The sequence below is a fragment of the Neofelis nebulosa genome, chromosome 7, assembly GCF_028018385.1.
Source record: "Neofelis nebulosa isolate mNeoNeb1 chromosome 7, mNeoNeb1.pri, whole genome shotgun sequence".
NCBI lineage: Eukaryota > Metazoa > Chordata > Mammalia > Carnivora > Felidae > Neofelis > Neofelis nebulosa.
The window spans coordinates 133,453,493-133,468,771 of NC_080788.1; the positions used below are offsets into that span (position 1 = coordinate 133,453,493).

Consider the following 15,279-nt stretch of genomic DNA (forward strand, 5'->3'; position numbering starts at 1 on the left):
GTCCCGAATTTCACTTTGGTGCAGAACTTTGATGATCGTTTATACTTTCATATGGATGGGCTCTTAAGTTCTCTGCGTGTGCGTTATTAATGTCTAAAACAATTATGTATAAAGATCTGTAACTTCTCAACTCTTGTTGAAATAGTTGCCTTGTTGTTGTTGTTGTTGTTATTTGGATCAAACGTTGTGATCCTCCCACTTCATGTGAAGATTGTTGTCCGGGAGTGAAGGAGGCTTTGATTCTGGGACATGAGTGCAATTTGAGGCAGGAAATGCGGTTAGAGAAATGAGAATCTACGAGGGGAAGAGATACATTTACTATTAGGAGGGAGGGATGGGAAAAGAGTTTCCCTGAAAGAAGAAATGATGGCATTGATTAAAATACCTTAAATAAACTACAGTGCTAGTTTAGTTTTGTTCTCTTAAATGAAGTGAGAGATTAAATCAAGAGAGTGAGGATGGCCATATACTGTGTGTGAGAGGAACAACACCGGTGGCAGGTAGTTCCTGGAGAAAAAGGGAGAAGAGGAGCAGAGCTGTGGCAGTTTGTCAGTGCTTCTAGTAAAAGCTGGTTTCCCAGCTTTTCCTTTAGTAGTGTTGCCTTGGAGATATTAGGGGAAAAAAAAAAAAAGGAGAATTGAGGGGAGTTACATAAGTGGAGGCCTATGTGTGAATACTGTTATTAGGCTCTGCCTTGTTGCATGTGAGCAAGTGGATGACAGATAACCTGTTGAGGTGAACATACAGACTTTCAGATAGGTAGAACATCTCTCCTGTAACAATCCATGTTAGAATGCTAAGCTCGATTCTTTTGGGTTAGTTCGTGTTCATTAATAGGACTGTGTTTCCACAGGGAAGCATTTTTCCAAGCGTGTTTCTTGGCACAGTTAGTCCCACAGGTGGTACTCAAAACAAAACAAACAAACAAACAAACAAACAAAAAACAAGGTTCCAGATTCCACAATCAACTATGTCTGGGAACTGTTACAGTACCTTGGCCCCTTTTCGTTTTGTACAACAAAAGTCTGTTAAAACCCTAAGACGGACCGGGCACTGCTCTAAGCACAATGGTTTGCAAGAGCTTTACATGCTGTTTCTGTTTTTCCATTAATTTAGGGTAGTTTCCATTCTGTGTTCCACAGAGCTGTTGCCCAAGAGCTGCTTAGCGACAGAAAGTTTCCTCGCTAAATTCATCTGGGGACAGTATATTTCCTACTCGAAGATTCAAGATTCATACTAAAGCCTCTGGGTTCTGAAGAAAAGAAATGTAATTTTGTCAATACAATAGTTCTGAAACTTATTTGACCTCTGCTACTCTTTTGGCAGTGGGCAAGGTTTGGGTATCTTCATTGTTACCGTACTAGGGAGATGTAGTCTCATGGTGAAATGTTATAAGCAAAGGAGCAGTGTTTTTATTAATGGTTAAGATCCTATACTCTTAATAACATATAATCATAGCACATTCAGTACAGTACTGTGCCTGTGAATTCAGATTTAGTTTGTGCTAGGCACTGTGAGCAGGATTTTATATGTGTTCAACCAAATGACCTTTGTTGAGTGCTTACTGCTTACTAAGTTGTGTAAATTATGGGTATTTCTATGCTTAGAATAACCTTGCAAAATAGGTAACAAAAATAGTAGCTAACATTTATTGAGTATTTACTCTATGTCAGGCTTGGTTCGGAGGGTTTTAGAAGTCATCTCATTTAATCCTCATCCCTCTTAGGAAATTGGTACTGTTTCACCCGTTTTACAGATTAAGTGCACTGGGGCACAGGGTTAAGTAATTTGTCCAAAGTTACAAAGCTGATAAATCCATTTACTTTGTCCATACTGTGCTCCCTCTTTGGCCCCGATGTAGCCTAATATTTCAAAGCTGTGTGTTTCTCAACTTTTCCCAGTACATTTTCCCATCTACTGTGCCTTTTTCAAGATTTTAGCTAAATGGTAAAGAATTTTAACATACTTGTGGATTAAAGGCTTTAGAAAATCCTGAAGGAAGGTGACCTATCTAATTTTGATAAAGACAGTATTCTGAAACTTACTTGATCCCTGGTGCCTTCGGGGTGGGGGGTGGATGGGGGAGACAGAGATAGATTTCTCCCTTGTTATTTTGGAGAGATGCCATTTTGGAAAGTGCATGGTCAAGGCAGAAGTGTTTTCATTAATGGTGAAGATGGGGCCACAGAGGGACCTTGCTCCTTTTTATCTAGGAAGAGTAAGATAAACAGATTTAGGGCTTTGCAGTCTCCTGAATTAGCAGCTAAATAAGGTAAGGGCTTGTGTCTTTTTACTTGGTTTCTTGTACAGCTGTCATTAGGCCTTATTGGCCCTCTTGAAAGATTAAAGACTTATTACAAGGCATGTTTGGTAGAACCGTGATTTTGATAATGATAATGAAGAAAAAAAGACACAGGTTTATATTGGGAAATACTGCTGTTGTCATTGGTTAACCATTTGACATGGTTAAGATCATTAGGGCAGTCAATTTTGTTAGGTCCTGGCCTATTCTATTGTCCTATTTGCTGTGGATTTGAAATAATCGTCCATAATGTGATACATAATGTCTACTGCCATAAACATTAAAAAATGTTATGCTTTATTACTATTTTCTTGTTATGAGCAGGGGTTGTTAATGGGTTTGATGTAAATATCAGAGTAGGCTTAGGAGAATGAGTACCAGATCTAGAAGAAATTTATGATACTCCTTTCCTTTCTAATCCTTTTTATTTGTTTTGCTGAGGTAGTTTATTTAAGTAGGAACTATATATATATATATATATATATATATATATATATATATATATATATATATATTGGCAGAACAATGAGCAGTATTTCATTGGGAATAGAAGTTTAACTTGATATTACCTTATCAAACTGGGCTTTAAAATTTTTTAAGTTTTATTTATTTATCTTGAGAGAGAGCATGAGCAGGGAAGAGGCAGAGAGAGAGGAAGAGAGAGAATCCCAAGCAGGCTCCACGAACTCATGAACTGTGAGATCATGACCCAAGCCAAAATCAAGAGTCCGAAGCTTTTAACCAACTGAGCCCCCCAGCCACCCCACCAAACTGGGCTTTTGATAGCTGGATAGGGCTGCTGAAAAGTTTGTAGGGTTCATTTATGTGTTAGTTATTTTTTGACCCAGCCTTTAAACACTGTTTTTTCACTGTGTGCTTTTCCTTTTTAATTAGGTAATTTTTAATTTTTAAAATTTGAATATAGTTGACACCATGTTACCTTAGTTTCAGGTGTACAACATAGTGATTCAACTTCTCTATACTATGCGGTGGTCACCCCAAGTGTAGCTACCATTCGTCACCATACCATGCTATTACAATATCATAAACCCTATGCTGTACCTTTTATTCCCATGACTTATTCATTTCATAACTGGAAGCCTGTATCTCTGGCTCCCCTTCGCCCATTTTGCCCATCCCTCTCCAACCCTCCCCTCTGGCAACCATCCATTTATTCTCTATATTTGGGTCCGTTTCTGCTTTTTGTTTTGTCTTTTAGATTCCACATATAACTGAAATCATATGGTATTTGTCTTTTTCTGTCTGACTTATTTCACTTAGCATAATACCCTCTAAGATCCATCCATGTTGTTGCAAATGGCAAGATCTAATTTTTATGGCTGCGTAATATTCCATTGTACATATATACCATACCTTCCTTTTCCATTTATCTATATGGTTGCTTCCATATCATGGGTATTGTAAATAATGCTGCAGTAAATACAGCAGTGCATCTGTCTTTTCAAATTAGTATTTTCATTTTCTCTGGGTAAAGACCTGGTAGTGGAATTACTGGATCATATGGTATTTCTATTTTTAATTTTTTGAGGAACCTCTATGCTGTTTTCCACAGTGGCTGCACCAACTTACATTCCTACCAACACTACATGAGAGTTGACCTTTGTGTCCCTCCACTCCCATCCTTAATTGTCAGCCCCATAGGTTCCTAAACATATATTTACCTTTTCAAATAAATGTAATTGCATTATGGACATTCTTAATTCATTTCTTGATTTGAGGGCCAGTTTTTTTTTTTTTTAATCAATTAAGGAAATTCTTCCCGGATTCCTCCAGGAGAGTCTTCCTTCCTTCCTTCCTTCCTTCCTTCCTTCCTTCCTTCCTTCCTTCCTTCCTTCTTTCCTTTCTTTCTTTTTTCCTTTTTCCCACTGAGATTTCTTTATGCAGTTTATCAGAAATATATACATTGAATTCTTTCAGAATTAAAAGCTTTTAATTTTAACAAATTGGGAAGAGATATGAGAAAAATGTATTTCTTCATATTTATTTATTCTTTATCTGTTAGATGTTAAAAATGAACAATGAAATGTTCTTCCCTTTATTTTTTTAATTTTTAAAAAAATATTTATTTATTCTTGAGAGAGAGAGAGAGACAGAGAGACAGAGCATGAGCAGGGGAGAGTCAGAGAGAGGGAGACACAGAATCTGAAGCAGGCTCCAGGCTCTGAGCTGTCAGCGCAGAGCCCGACACGGGGCTCGAACCCACAAACCGTGAGATCATGACCTGAGCCGAAGTTGGACGCTTAACCAATTAAGCCACCCAGGTGCCCCTTCCCTTTATTTTTTAAAATTGATTTATTTTGAGAGAGAGAGAGAGAGAGCGAGAGCAGGGGAGGGGCTGAGAGGGAGGAAGAGAGAGAATCCCAAGCAGGCTCTGCACTGTCAGCACAGAGCCCAACCTGGGGATTGATCCCATGAACCGTAAGATCATGACCTGAGCCAAAATCAAGCCCAAACCACTGGGCCACCCAGGCGCCCCCAGGAGGGCATTTCTGATAGTAATTTTGTTATTGGGATTTCTTGTGATGCTGTCTTTGTTTCAGTGGAGGAAGGTAATTGACGGAGAGACTACCAATCTATGAAAAGCTAACAGAAATGTGATCAGAGCAGAAGCAGATGGTCCTCAGCTCTGCAGTCAGATGGTTTATCTTCACATCCTCCTTTAACCTTTACGAATTTTTTGAGGCTTCAACATTTTAGAGTACTTTTCCCCCACAACTTCCGATTACCATTCCTGTGCCACCAAACTGATTTTAGTACAAATGAATGACTCTGAAGCAGTTCCTGGACACATGGAAGAGCAAGGAAATTAAAATGTTTTTTTCTGAGGGCCAAATGGATTCATTTTTGCTTTTTTTTTTCCCTGCCCCTAAAACAAAAATAGCTTAAAGAAATTTTTTTTTAACGTTTATTTATTTTTGAGAGACACTGAGTGTGAGTGGGGGAGGGGCAGAGAGAGAGGGAGACACAGAATCCGAAGCAGGCTCCAGGCTCCGAGCTGTCAGCCCAGAGCCTGACGCGGGGCTTGACTCACTAACGGCTAGATCATGGCTGGAGCCTAAGTCAGAAGCTTGACCTACTGAGCCACCCAGATGCCCCAAATAGCTTTTGTTTTAGATGTTGTTTTTCACTTTGGGTTTTGCTTATTTTTGTGCCAGGTGAGGAAAGCCTCTCTAAAGTGATTTGTTATTTGTTAATTTTTCTTTAAGTTGGTCCACAGAGCTTCCCAAAAAACCTCTTTTGGTTCTGATATATCAACCTTTTGGGATAAGTCCACCTCTGAGACTATGTCTTCTACATTTATTTCTCCTGTAAGAGATACAATTTTGGTATAGTATCATCAAAAATACTTAGGTCGTGCTTTGTACTTTCCATTAGGACATCTGGATTTTATTTAATTTTGATTCTTGCCAAAGTCAGGGTAGTCAGGTTGGCCAGAGAGGTATGATATACAATGAAATAGCATGTTTCTTTAGAGTCATACATTTTTATTTGGACACAAAGAAACTTAAGGATAGGTTGTTGACTGTAATAATATGGTATTTGGTAATGTGGAAAGGTTCTTGAAGAAGATGGATTGTAAACTGTTTTTCCCAGATTCAGAATAGTGAGACTTAAAAGGGCAGGGTGTGTAACCATGAAGGACATTTAAGATTCTGATCTCTTGAGAATATAGAGAAAGAAAGATAACTGGTTAATTTATTGTAGCTTCCCTGTTTGATAAAATACAGCACGAACAAGAAGTTCATCGAGAGACATTGTCTTTTTCCAAAGTGTTCTTTAAATCACGATTGAAAAAGTGCTTATAAGTTGTAAGATATAAAAGGGAGAAAGGCAAAATGGTCTTCCACACGGCGGTGTGACCTAGAGGGAATGCTTGCTTTTACAGCTCATGTCCATCATCCTGATTAGTTGCTTAATCTGATTACTGTTCCTTGTGTTCCATATGTCAGATACATGGCTTTAAAACCAGCCCCAATTTTTTTTTAGCTCCATTATAATTAAACAGTTCATAAAACGTGCAGGTTTTTCAGGCAGTGAGGTTTTTAAGACAATATGCTTTTATTAATGGAGTAGATTTCTGATAGATTTTCAAGTTATGAAAATCAGTGATTCTGGGAGTGGGAGTGGGGGCTATATATCAGAACAGGAAGAATTCACATTCTCCTCCCCAGTCTCTACTTATAATGAGATATGTTACAGAGAGGAAGGGGTTATTATTGTAAATGATTTGAAGATGGAGAAAAGGCTGAAAGCCACTGGCTTAAGGGAAAGACATGGAACCAGGGGTCCCTAGTGAGCTCTGTGTTATTAGTTGATTGAGACAATGATCTGGTGCTCTAAGCAAAACAAACAAACAAACAAATCTTTCTGTGTGATTATCTAATTTAGTTCCTCTTTGGGGCCATGGAGACTAAGCCAGACTTAATCTTTTGATTCTATATGGAGTTCATTTTATGAATTTGTATTCCTGCTGAATTACACAGATGACATTCCTACTTGGCTGCTTGGTTGGTCCTTGGATTCTCCCTAAACCTTCTGATATCCATCAATTTCTGTGTTCTCTTTCATTGTTTTCCTTCGTGTGACTGCTAACTTCTGAATAATGTCTCAGAAGTTTCAGGGCCAAGCTGGGTCGGACTCCCGAGCCAGCGTAAGTAATGGTGGCAATTAAGAAGTCGCATTCAGAATTATCTAGAGATTTGATACCCTGAAGTAATAGCAACGACCTAAGAGTAAGCCTTACCCTGGGGAGGAAGGAAGGAAGTAAACTGATGTGAATTGAAGTTGATGCTAATGAGCATTTGTTGGTTCCAGGCTGTGTCACTCCACTCTGTCCCCTTACTTGCTCTGAAGGAGAGTCAAAAGGTAGTTTTAATTTGATGAGACACAAGTGGGAGTTAGTTCTGGGTTTGGGAAAGGGAAGTAATAGAGAGTGTGGGGCTTTTCTGGTCATTATAGAAATGGTTTTATAAAGAAATTGTGCGACTGATATTTCTCATTGAAAGTGCTACCACCTTACACTTCACTAATTATGATAGCATATGGGGAAGGCCTCAAAACTATGAAATATTCTTGAAAATACAAGGTTTATTTATTTTATTTATTTATTTTTTAAAGTGTATTTATTTTTGAGAGAGAGAGAGAGAGACAGAGCACTAGTGGGGGAGGGGCAGAGAAAGAGAAGGAGAGAGAGACACACACACACAGAATCCGAAGCAGGCTCCAGGCTCCTAGCTGTCAGCACAGAACCCGACGCAGGGCTCAAACTCATGAGCCATGATATCACGAACTGAGCCGAAGTCAAACACTTAACTGACTGAGCCACCCAGGCGCCCCCCCCCCCCAAGGTTTATTTTTGAAACTATGCTATGAAGTAGACACTATTTGCTCCAATTCAAGAGGAGCACTAGGTTATAGAGGTCGTGTGACTCGTTCAAGGTCACGTGGCTCCCTGAGGATCAAGCCCAGCCCTTCTGACTCCAGGGTATTTTGTACCCAACTACTTTGTACTCAACTCTGTCGATACCCATGGAAATGATTTGCTAGACCAAATGAACCTCACTTGTCGTTCCCTATTTGGTTGGATTAATTTAAATAACAGACTATAGTTGAGAGACCCAAAGGTGAAAGTCTCCGTGATTTAAAAAAAAAAAAAAAAAGTTTTGCCCTATCTCTAAATTAAAACATCCTAACTCTTCCTTCTTAATCCTGCTACTCCTGATGGATCTCCAGGCCAGTCCTACGCAGCCTTGGGCTGGCACACCCTTCAGCAGTCTGTTTCCATGCCTTGCTATGATCTCACATACTCAGCAAAGTGCGGGCTCTCGATGCAGAGTGTCTGGGTTCAAATACTGCCTGTACACTTTGACTTCAGAGTTTTCTCCTCTGTAAAATGGGGTTGATAATACACCTACCTCAAAGGGTTGTTGTGAGGGTTAAGCTCATTAATGTATGGTAAGTGATCGAAAATGTTAGCTGCTATTGTCTCTGTAGCTAGAGATATTTACATGTAGGATTCTGGCATTGATCTTTTTCTGAAAAGATTGTTGGTAATCTGGAAAGTGTCTGTGAGGAAAGTGTTCAGTGAAATTGATAAAATGATGCTGAACAGGGGCGTCTGGGTGGCTCAGTCGATTAAGCATCCGACTCTCGATTTCAGCTCAGGTCATGATCTCTCTGTTTGCCAGTTCAAGCCCTGCGTCAGGGTCTGTGCTGACAGTGCAGAGCCTGCTTGGGATTCTCTCTCTCCCTATCTTTCTACTCCTCCCCTGCTCAAGCTCTCTCTAAATAAACATTAAAAAAAATGATGATGAATATAGTTCATAGATCACTGGCACTCAGTAATTTCTGGAATAATATCTTTCTTTTTCTCTGACACCCTTCTTATCTCCCTTATTGTTTTTCTCCTCTCCATCTAAGTCGTCTATAACTGGTCTATAACTTGAATATAGCATTTCATACATTGTATTGGCATTTATTTAATTATGTGCATTCCCCACAGAATGTTTTCAGCACCTAGCAGGGTACAGGAATGTCCGGGGAAGCTTGTGGAACTAACATGATCGTGATCTCGGCCTCACTTCCTGTTTGGGCCTTGTCTCCATCTTCCATCTGCACAACCTCACCTGTCTTTACACTTGCCCATCTTCTCTGACCTTCTCACCTCACCTTCGTGGTGTGGCAAATCACAGATGTGTTCCTGTGGGGCAGAAGAACCAGATAGAGCACGAAGGCCTTCCTCAGTGATCAGAACACTGACGCTGAGCTGCCGTTTGACTTTGGGAAGCATCTTCCTGTCCTTGGCAGAATGACAGGCCTCTAGCTTTTCCTTCCTATTAGAGGCTTCCAGCCCTTGTGTGTTTTGTTTTCCTTTTCAAGTATTGTCTGCAGTCACCATGGGTAAACTTTTTTTTTCCCTGTGTGGAACTTATCTTCTATCTCTCCTACACTTGACGCTTCAATCCTGCCTTATTATCTTGAACTCATTTTTTAATCTCCTAGATGCACTGGCAAGGAAGAGCCTGGCTTCTTTGTGTGACCTTGAGCAAATTACATGACATCTCTGAATTTGTTTCCTTATCTGTCAAATGGATAACACCTGCCTCCCTCCGGTGGTTGTTATGAGACTCAAGTGAGATAATGGGTCATACAGACATGTATACAAATAAACAGAAGAAGGAATAGAAAGGGTTACTCCTCTGTCATCTCATTGCCTGTGTCGGTGTGTTTCTTTAATTATGGACTGTGGGTTCTAGGCAATCTGTGCTTTTCCAGATCTTCCTGATGCATGCTGGAATTGAAAACCTCCAACTGCCATGTATTCTTAGTTGCTGTTTTGTGTTCGGTTCAGCTGCTTGCCGAATATTCTCTAAATCCCACCCTCCAGGGCCTTTGCTTTTGTAGCCTAGCTTCATCTTTGCTTCTCGTGTTCCTACCGTGTATCGTGCTATAGAAATTGCTTACCCTTGCATGGTGACCAGATGGCTTCAACATTGCTTGCACACATAATATATTCTTTAAAAAATATTTTGAGTATTCTCCTTGGGTTTTAGAGCTGTAGAAAGCAAGGCTAGGAAGGATTTTTTTTTTCCCTTTCTCTTTTTTCTTAGTAGCTTCCCTGATAAAACATGCTGCCAGTGAAGTGTTCAGCACAGATTGCTAACTGTAGATATAGAAGTACAGATTATTTCATAAATAAATTTGTTACAAGTCTGACTTTTCCCCAGTGGATTTCTATTTAATTTGGACAGGAATAAACCCTGAGTTTGTTAGCACCTGACACTAATATGTATGACATAGTCTATTCATACACATTTCTCGGAGCACATTACAGTTGGAATTACTTTTTTATCTTCAGCTGCTAATCCCATTTATGTGGAGTAGAAAGATTTATAGTATGTTGTGGATTTTCTTCCTCCTCCCCAAGTGATTAAAGTCTGAATGCTTTAACCACCATGAATATAAGGAAGTGTTTCCTTGGTATAGCTGTAAAATTGTTTTTAATTTCTGAGATTTTGTGTCTTCATTAAACAAGTAGTTAAGATAACTTCTCTGTGCTTTAAATGAGGTTCGAGTAATTAGAATTTTCTGATCATAGCAAATTCAGCACTCTTCAGTGTATATTAGTTAACACACTAATACCAATATTAGTATTAGTATATGCAGAACTCTTGAGTACTTGTGGAGAAAGATTAAAGTTGATATTCAGATTTTTATTCAATGAATTTGAGTCCGTCTACAAATACTTAATTCATCACTAAGACTTTTTATTTTAGAAACTGTATTTCCTAAAAATGTTTACTACCTTCTTAATGCTTTCCAGGAACCGGATCCTGAATTGCCAGTGACTCAGGTAAAGGGTTAGCTGCAACTGTTAGTTTAGAGAATACAATACTTCCTATTGCTTACTCGTTCCTATAGATTAGAAAACCTGCTGCATATCTATTAATGCTTTTATAAAATCAGCCTTCTCTACCATTCTGTAGAGTATTCTATTTCCAATATTTTTTTTTGTAGAGTATTTTTTTTTTTTTATGTAGAGTATTCTATTTCCAGTATTTTTGTGTCTATGGGTGAGTAGTCTTATAGTCTTAAGACTTGAAATGACCAATGTTGACCAGAAAGATGAGAAAAATAGAGAAGGAAGCAAGGGAAACCAGGAGCTTAGGAATGGGGCCAAGAAGTCAGCAGAGCCCCAAATGTCTGAAAAGATTGTGATGGACAGGATGATATATCTTGAGTAAAGAGTAGGCTCACCCTGCCTGGGAAGGGCTCGATTTTAGAGCGAGGTGCCTGCCACCGTGAAGAAGACAGGAGGAGACACTGGCCAGATAGCCTTGTCTACCAAACTATCTTTTTTTTTTTTTTTAATTTTTTTTTCAACATTTTTTATTTTATTTTTGGGACAGAGAGAGACAGAGCATGAACGGGGGAGGGGCAGAGAGAGAGGGAGACACAGAATCGGAAACAGGCTCCAGGCTCCGAGCCATCAGCCCAGAGCCTGACGCGGGGCTCGAACTCACGGACCGCAAGATCGTGACCTGGCTGAAGTCGGACGCTTAACCGACTGCGCCACCCAGGCGCCCCTACCAAACTATCTTGGTTAGAGATGGGAGGTGGCCAGAGAGACCTGCTAACTGGAGAAGACGCAGTGAATGAGTCTGGAGAGAGCCCAAGGAGAGGAAGTGTGGTTAGGGGGACATGCGGGCCAGTGAAGCTTTTAACACAAGGGAGTTTCCAGTAAGTCTGGGAATAAGAACGGATGAGAGTGCTATAAATCACCCTAAATATTGCCAGGTGTTGGCCCTGCCACATGAGAGAGAATGCTAACAGTGGTTTTCAGTAAATAAACAACTTGAACCTCAAATGTGGTTCCTATGAGTAATCATTCAACCTTTTCCAAGAGAGCAGAATACAAAGTACTTTGTTGGAGGCCTGTGTATATTATCAAGCAAGCACCGTAAAAGGTTAAAATGAAGCACTCTGTTCTTGAAAGGATTTTAAAGGAATTTGTCTGCAGTGTTCGTAATTTTGATTTCCAAATTGATAGATGGTACTAAACTATTTTTTGCATAATATATGCACAATTCGTTTGAGAAGGACCTAAATTATAAATAGAGTAAGTAATGTGCCTTTTCTTTTCAGTGATTTTGGAAGGTTTTGTTAAAATTAACGTTTATTTATTTTTGAGAGAGAGAGAGAGAGAGTGTGTGAGTGAATGCAGGGGAGGCGCAGAGAGAGGGAGACACAGAAGCTGAAACAGGCTCCAGGCTCCAAGCTGTCAGCACAGAGCCCGATGCGGGACTCGAACTCACAAACTGTGAGATCATGACCTGAGCTGAAGTCGAATGCTTAACCAACTAAGCCACCCAGGTGCCCTGGTTTTGTTAAAATTAAATTAAAATGTCAATAATTTACATTGTTGTTATGGTTTTAAAACTGTAAATGGCATTTGAAAGTTTCAAACCATGCAGGGACTTCATGAAGGACCTGTATTTAGTATTACTTTCTTGTTCTGTTACTGTAGACGTAGTTATCTATCACTATCTGGATAGTGATCTAAAAGAATAAAAAGGGAACAAGGCTGATGGGATTCTTTTGAGCTCATTATTCGTACATTTTGCCTTCCTCTTTTGCACAACTTCAAAATAAATGAGGCTTTACAATAACAATTCAATATTTTGTGCTAAGTTTTCATTTTCGTAGAGTAGGCAGAGTGTCAGATGTTATACCGATTCTTATGATGGCTCGCTCAGGCTAGACAGACTGTTCCTTGGTAGCTTTATTCTACTAATAATCTAGCAAAATTGTTTCTTTTATGTCTTAAACTCTTGGCCTCCAATTCTGTATTAAAAGGAATGAGACAATTTCAACATGTTTTGCTCAGTCAGTAGACTTTTTCACTTTTCGTAAGGCATTATTTTCCTTTCCTTTCCGTCATTGCCTCAAGAATAATGTCCTGTAGACTACCTTAATAGGTGAATGAGATGGGATTATGTTTTACAGATAAAGAACGATATAATTGACTCACATGCTTTTCCCTTTAAAAAAGTTCCTGCACTTCTGTGCTTTTTGTTGATTTCACAGTACTTTCCAATACATAGGCATTCAAATATATTTACATAAACTGCATGACCCTGTCATGTAGTAACAACTTAAACATATTTAATAAAACCAATTTGTATTTTTTATTCAGATTCAAGGACCGGTTTGGGATCATCCCATTGTGCTTTGTTATGCATTTTAATGTAATCACTGATTAGTTTTGAACTTTTTGAAAAACTTAAACAGGATTTTAGGGCTGTAAAACATACTTGGCTTGTTTCCAAAATAAAATTAAAAAAAAATTTTTTTAAAGCCAAAGCCCCATCTGCTGTTTTCATTAAAATCTCAAGAATTGTTCACATTGCCAAGAGCAGTTCTTTGAATACAATCTGATGTTTAAGCAAGCAGTGATATGTGATTTTCAAGGTCATTTGTGTTAGGACAAGAGGAAAGTCAGGAAGATTAGTATTCTCAAAAAATGATGAAATTTAAAATTAAATAATAGTTTAAGTAGATTTTATTATAGATCTTTAAATATAAAAGATTCCCACCACGATTTCTACTTCTGAAGAATTAAATTTTAGAAACTGAAATATAGATCCATTTACCTTTTTGAAAAAGTGAAATCATATAGAATAACCTTTTAAAAAAGATGTTCCTATTTGGCTTCTGAAGCATTTATTCATTTGGTGGTGAGGGAAAAGTAGATTTACTTTCTTTTCTTTTACTTAGCCTAATATTAAAAAAATTTGCACCTCCATAATATCTGAGAGGTTAGTAGGAGGCTGGATGTCAGGAAGAATGATGGAGTTAACTATGAGATAACGGTATGTACATGCTAATTATTAAAAAGATATGTGCAGGGATAATTAATACCCAGCCATATAGGTGATACGATAATAATAAAAAGTTGACTTTTAGAAGGTTGATTTAACTAGGATTCCAAGTTGGAGTTTTAAAGTTTCATTAGCTCATCATCAGGATAAAAGTCCCTACACCTCACTGGATCATACAGGGTCCCTCAACTGCCCTTTGCCTTTTTTCTCTAGCTTCTTTGACTGCTGCCTCAGCTGAACCTGATTCTTCAACTGTACTCAACTGTTTTGGAGTTGCCAAGCATGCCTTGAGCCCTCAAGCTAGCCTGCCCTTGTCCTGTTCTCTTTGCCTAATACATGCTTTCCTGTCTTTGCTACTAGCAAACTCTTTTCTCCTACCCTTCCTCTACTCCCAGGCAGCTGGGTGCCTCTCTCTGTACTCCCGTAGCATGCTCCAGACTTTTATCACTGCGCTTTCCCTACAACACCGAAATTTGTGTAAGCTGGTTGAGCCGCGGCTTACTTCTCTCTGTCCCCAGGACCTGGCATGCCATAGGTGCTCCCTAGTAATATGGGAGTGAACCGTGGCGCCCATATCCTGCTTTACTGTTTCAAAGAAAATGCTGCAATCCTTCCTGTCCACCAGCATGCTGAGCAAGGAATGCCCTTTTGAGAAATGAAAGCTGTCAGATCCTTGCAGGGCAGTATGAGCTGTGGAGACTCAAGATAAATCAGGATTACTTATTTCCATCTTTGAAGTTAAATTAAACCATGAGTTGAAGCCAGAGATGACCTCCCTGACCCCTGAGCAGAGTTATAAAGATCTGCCGACCTTCCTGATCTTTGATGAATGAAAACCTCCAATTGTTTCCACACTTTAGTGGCTCTTACAGTTAGATGCAGTTACGACTGGAATTTATCTATCTATCTATCTATCTATCTATTTATTTATTTATTTAACAAATGAATTCTTTGATTCCATATTCTGCTTATTCAATTGTGTTAAATCCACACAGTTGAAACATTTTAAGTTATCTGAATCCAGTAAATCTCACCCAGGAAAGTAGAAGCTAAAAAACCCAATCATCTAACCAAATATAATTTCATTTTAGGAACCTACGGCTATGAAGGCAGCCTTTTTTATTCCCATTAAAGTGAAAGCATGAAGAATTTTCCTTTTCCTTAAGAACTTTTGTCTAATGCATGCATTCCAGTTATTTTAGCCCACAAAAGGATCTCTACTTTTTAATTCCTATAAAACTATTGTCTATACCACACACCTGCCACCTCTCATGCCCTGCTTTGCCTTGTCAATTAATTCAGTAGGTGATGTGTTCAGGGAAATTAGGATCCAAGTTTTAAGCTTCTCATGCTTCCTCTTCAGAACCTAGCCCAATGCTATGTAACTAGGAAGTGCTCCATAGGTATGGACCGACTGATTGAATGCATCTTGGGTTCTTTACGCGAGGACTTTTTGGAACTCTGTAGCTCTCGTCTGTTCCTCTCTCAGTCTGTTCCTCCTTCAGCCGGCTTCACAGCCCGTTCCCTAGTATGGTGAGTCCTACCCTGCCTCCCGCCAAACTTCCCTCGCTGCTG

The 15,279-nt window shown here is 39.1% G+C and overlaps 1 protein-coding gene across 6 annotated transcripts in view; it reads left to right on the forward strand.

Annotated features, from left to right (window-relative positions):
* Window positions 1-15,279, forward strand: part of TTC8 (tetratricopeptide repeat domain 8) — a 59,728-nt gene that overhangs the window by 482 nt on the left and 43,967 nt on the right. For 3 of the 6 annotated variants that reach the window (XM_058739971.1, XM_058739966.1, XM_058739968.1), the window contains exon 2: window positions 10,647-10,676. The exons of 2 other annotated variants lie outside the window; for them this stretch is intronic. In XM_058739971.1, coding sequence (XP_058595954.1) covers window positions 10,647-10,676 — 30 coding nt within the window. Of the gene's footprint in view, window positions 1-210; window positions 268-10,646; window positions 10,677-15,279 lie in introns of all 6 variants that reach the window. One more of the 6 variants, XM_058739970.1, reaches the window with a different exon arrangement.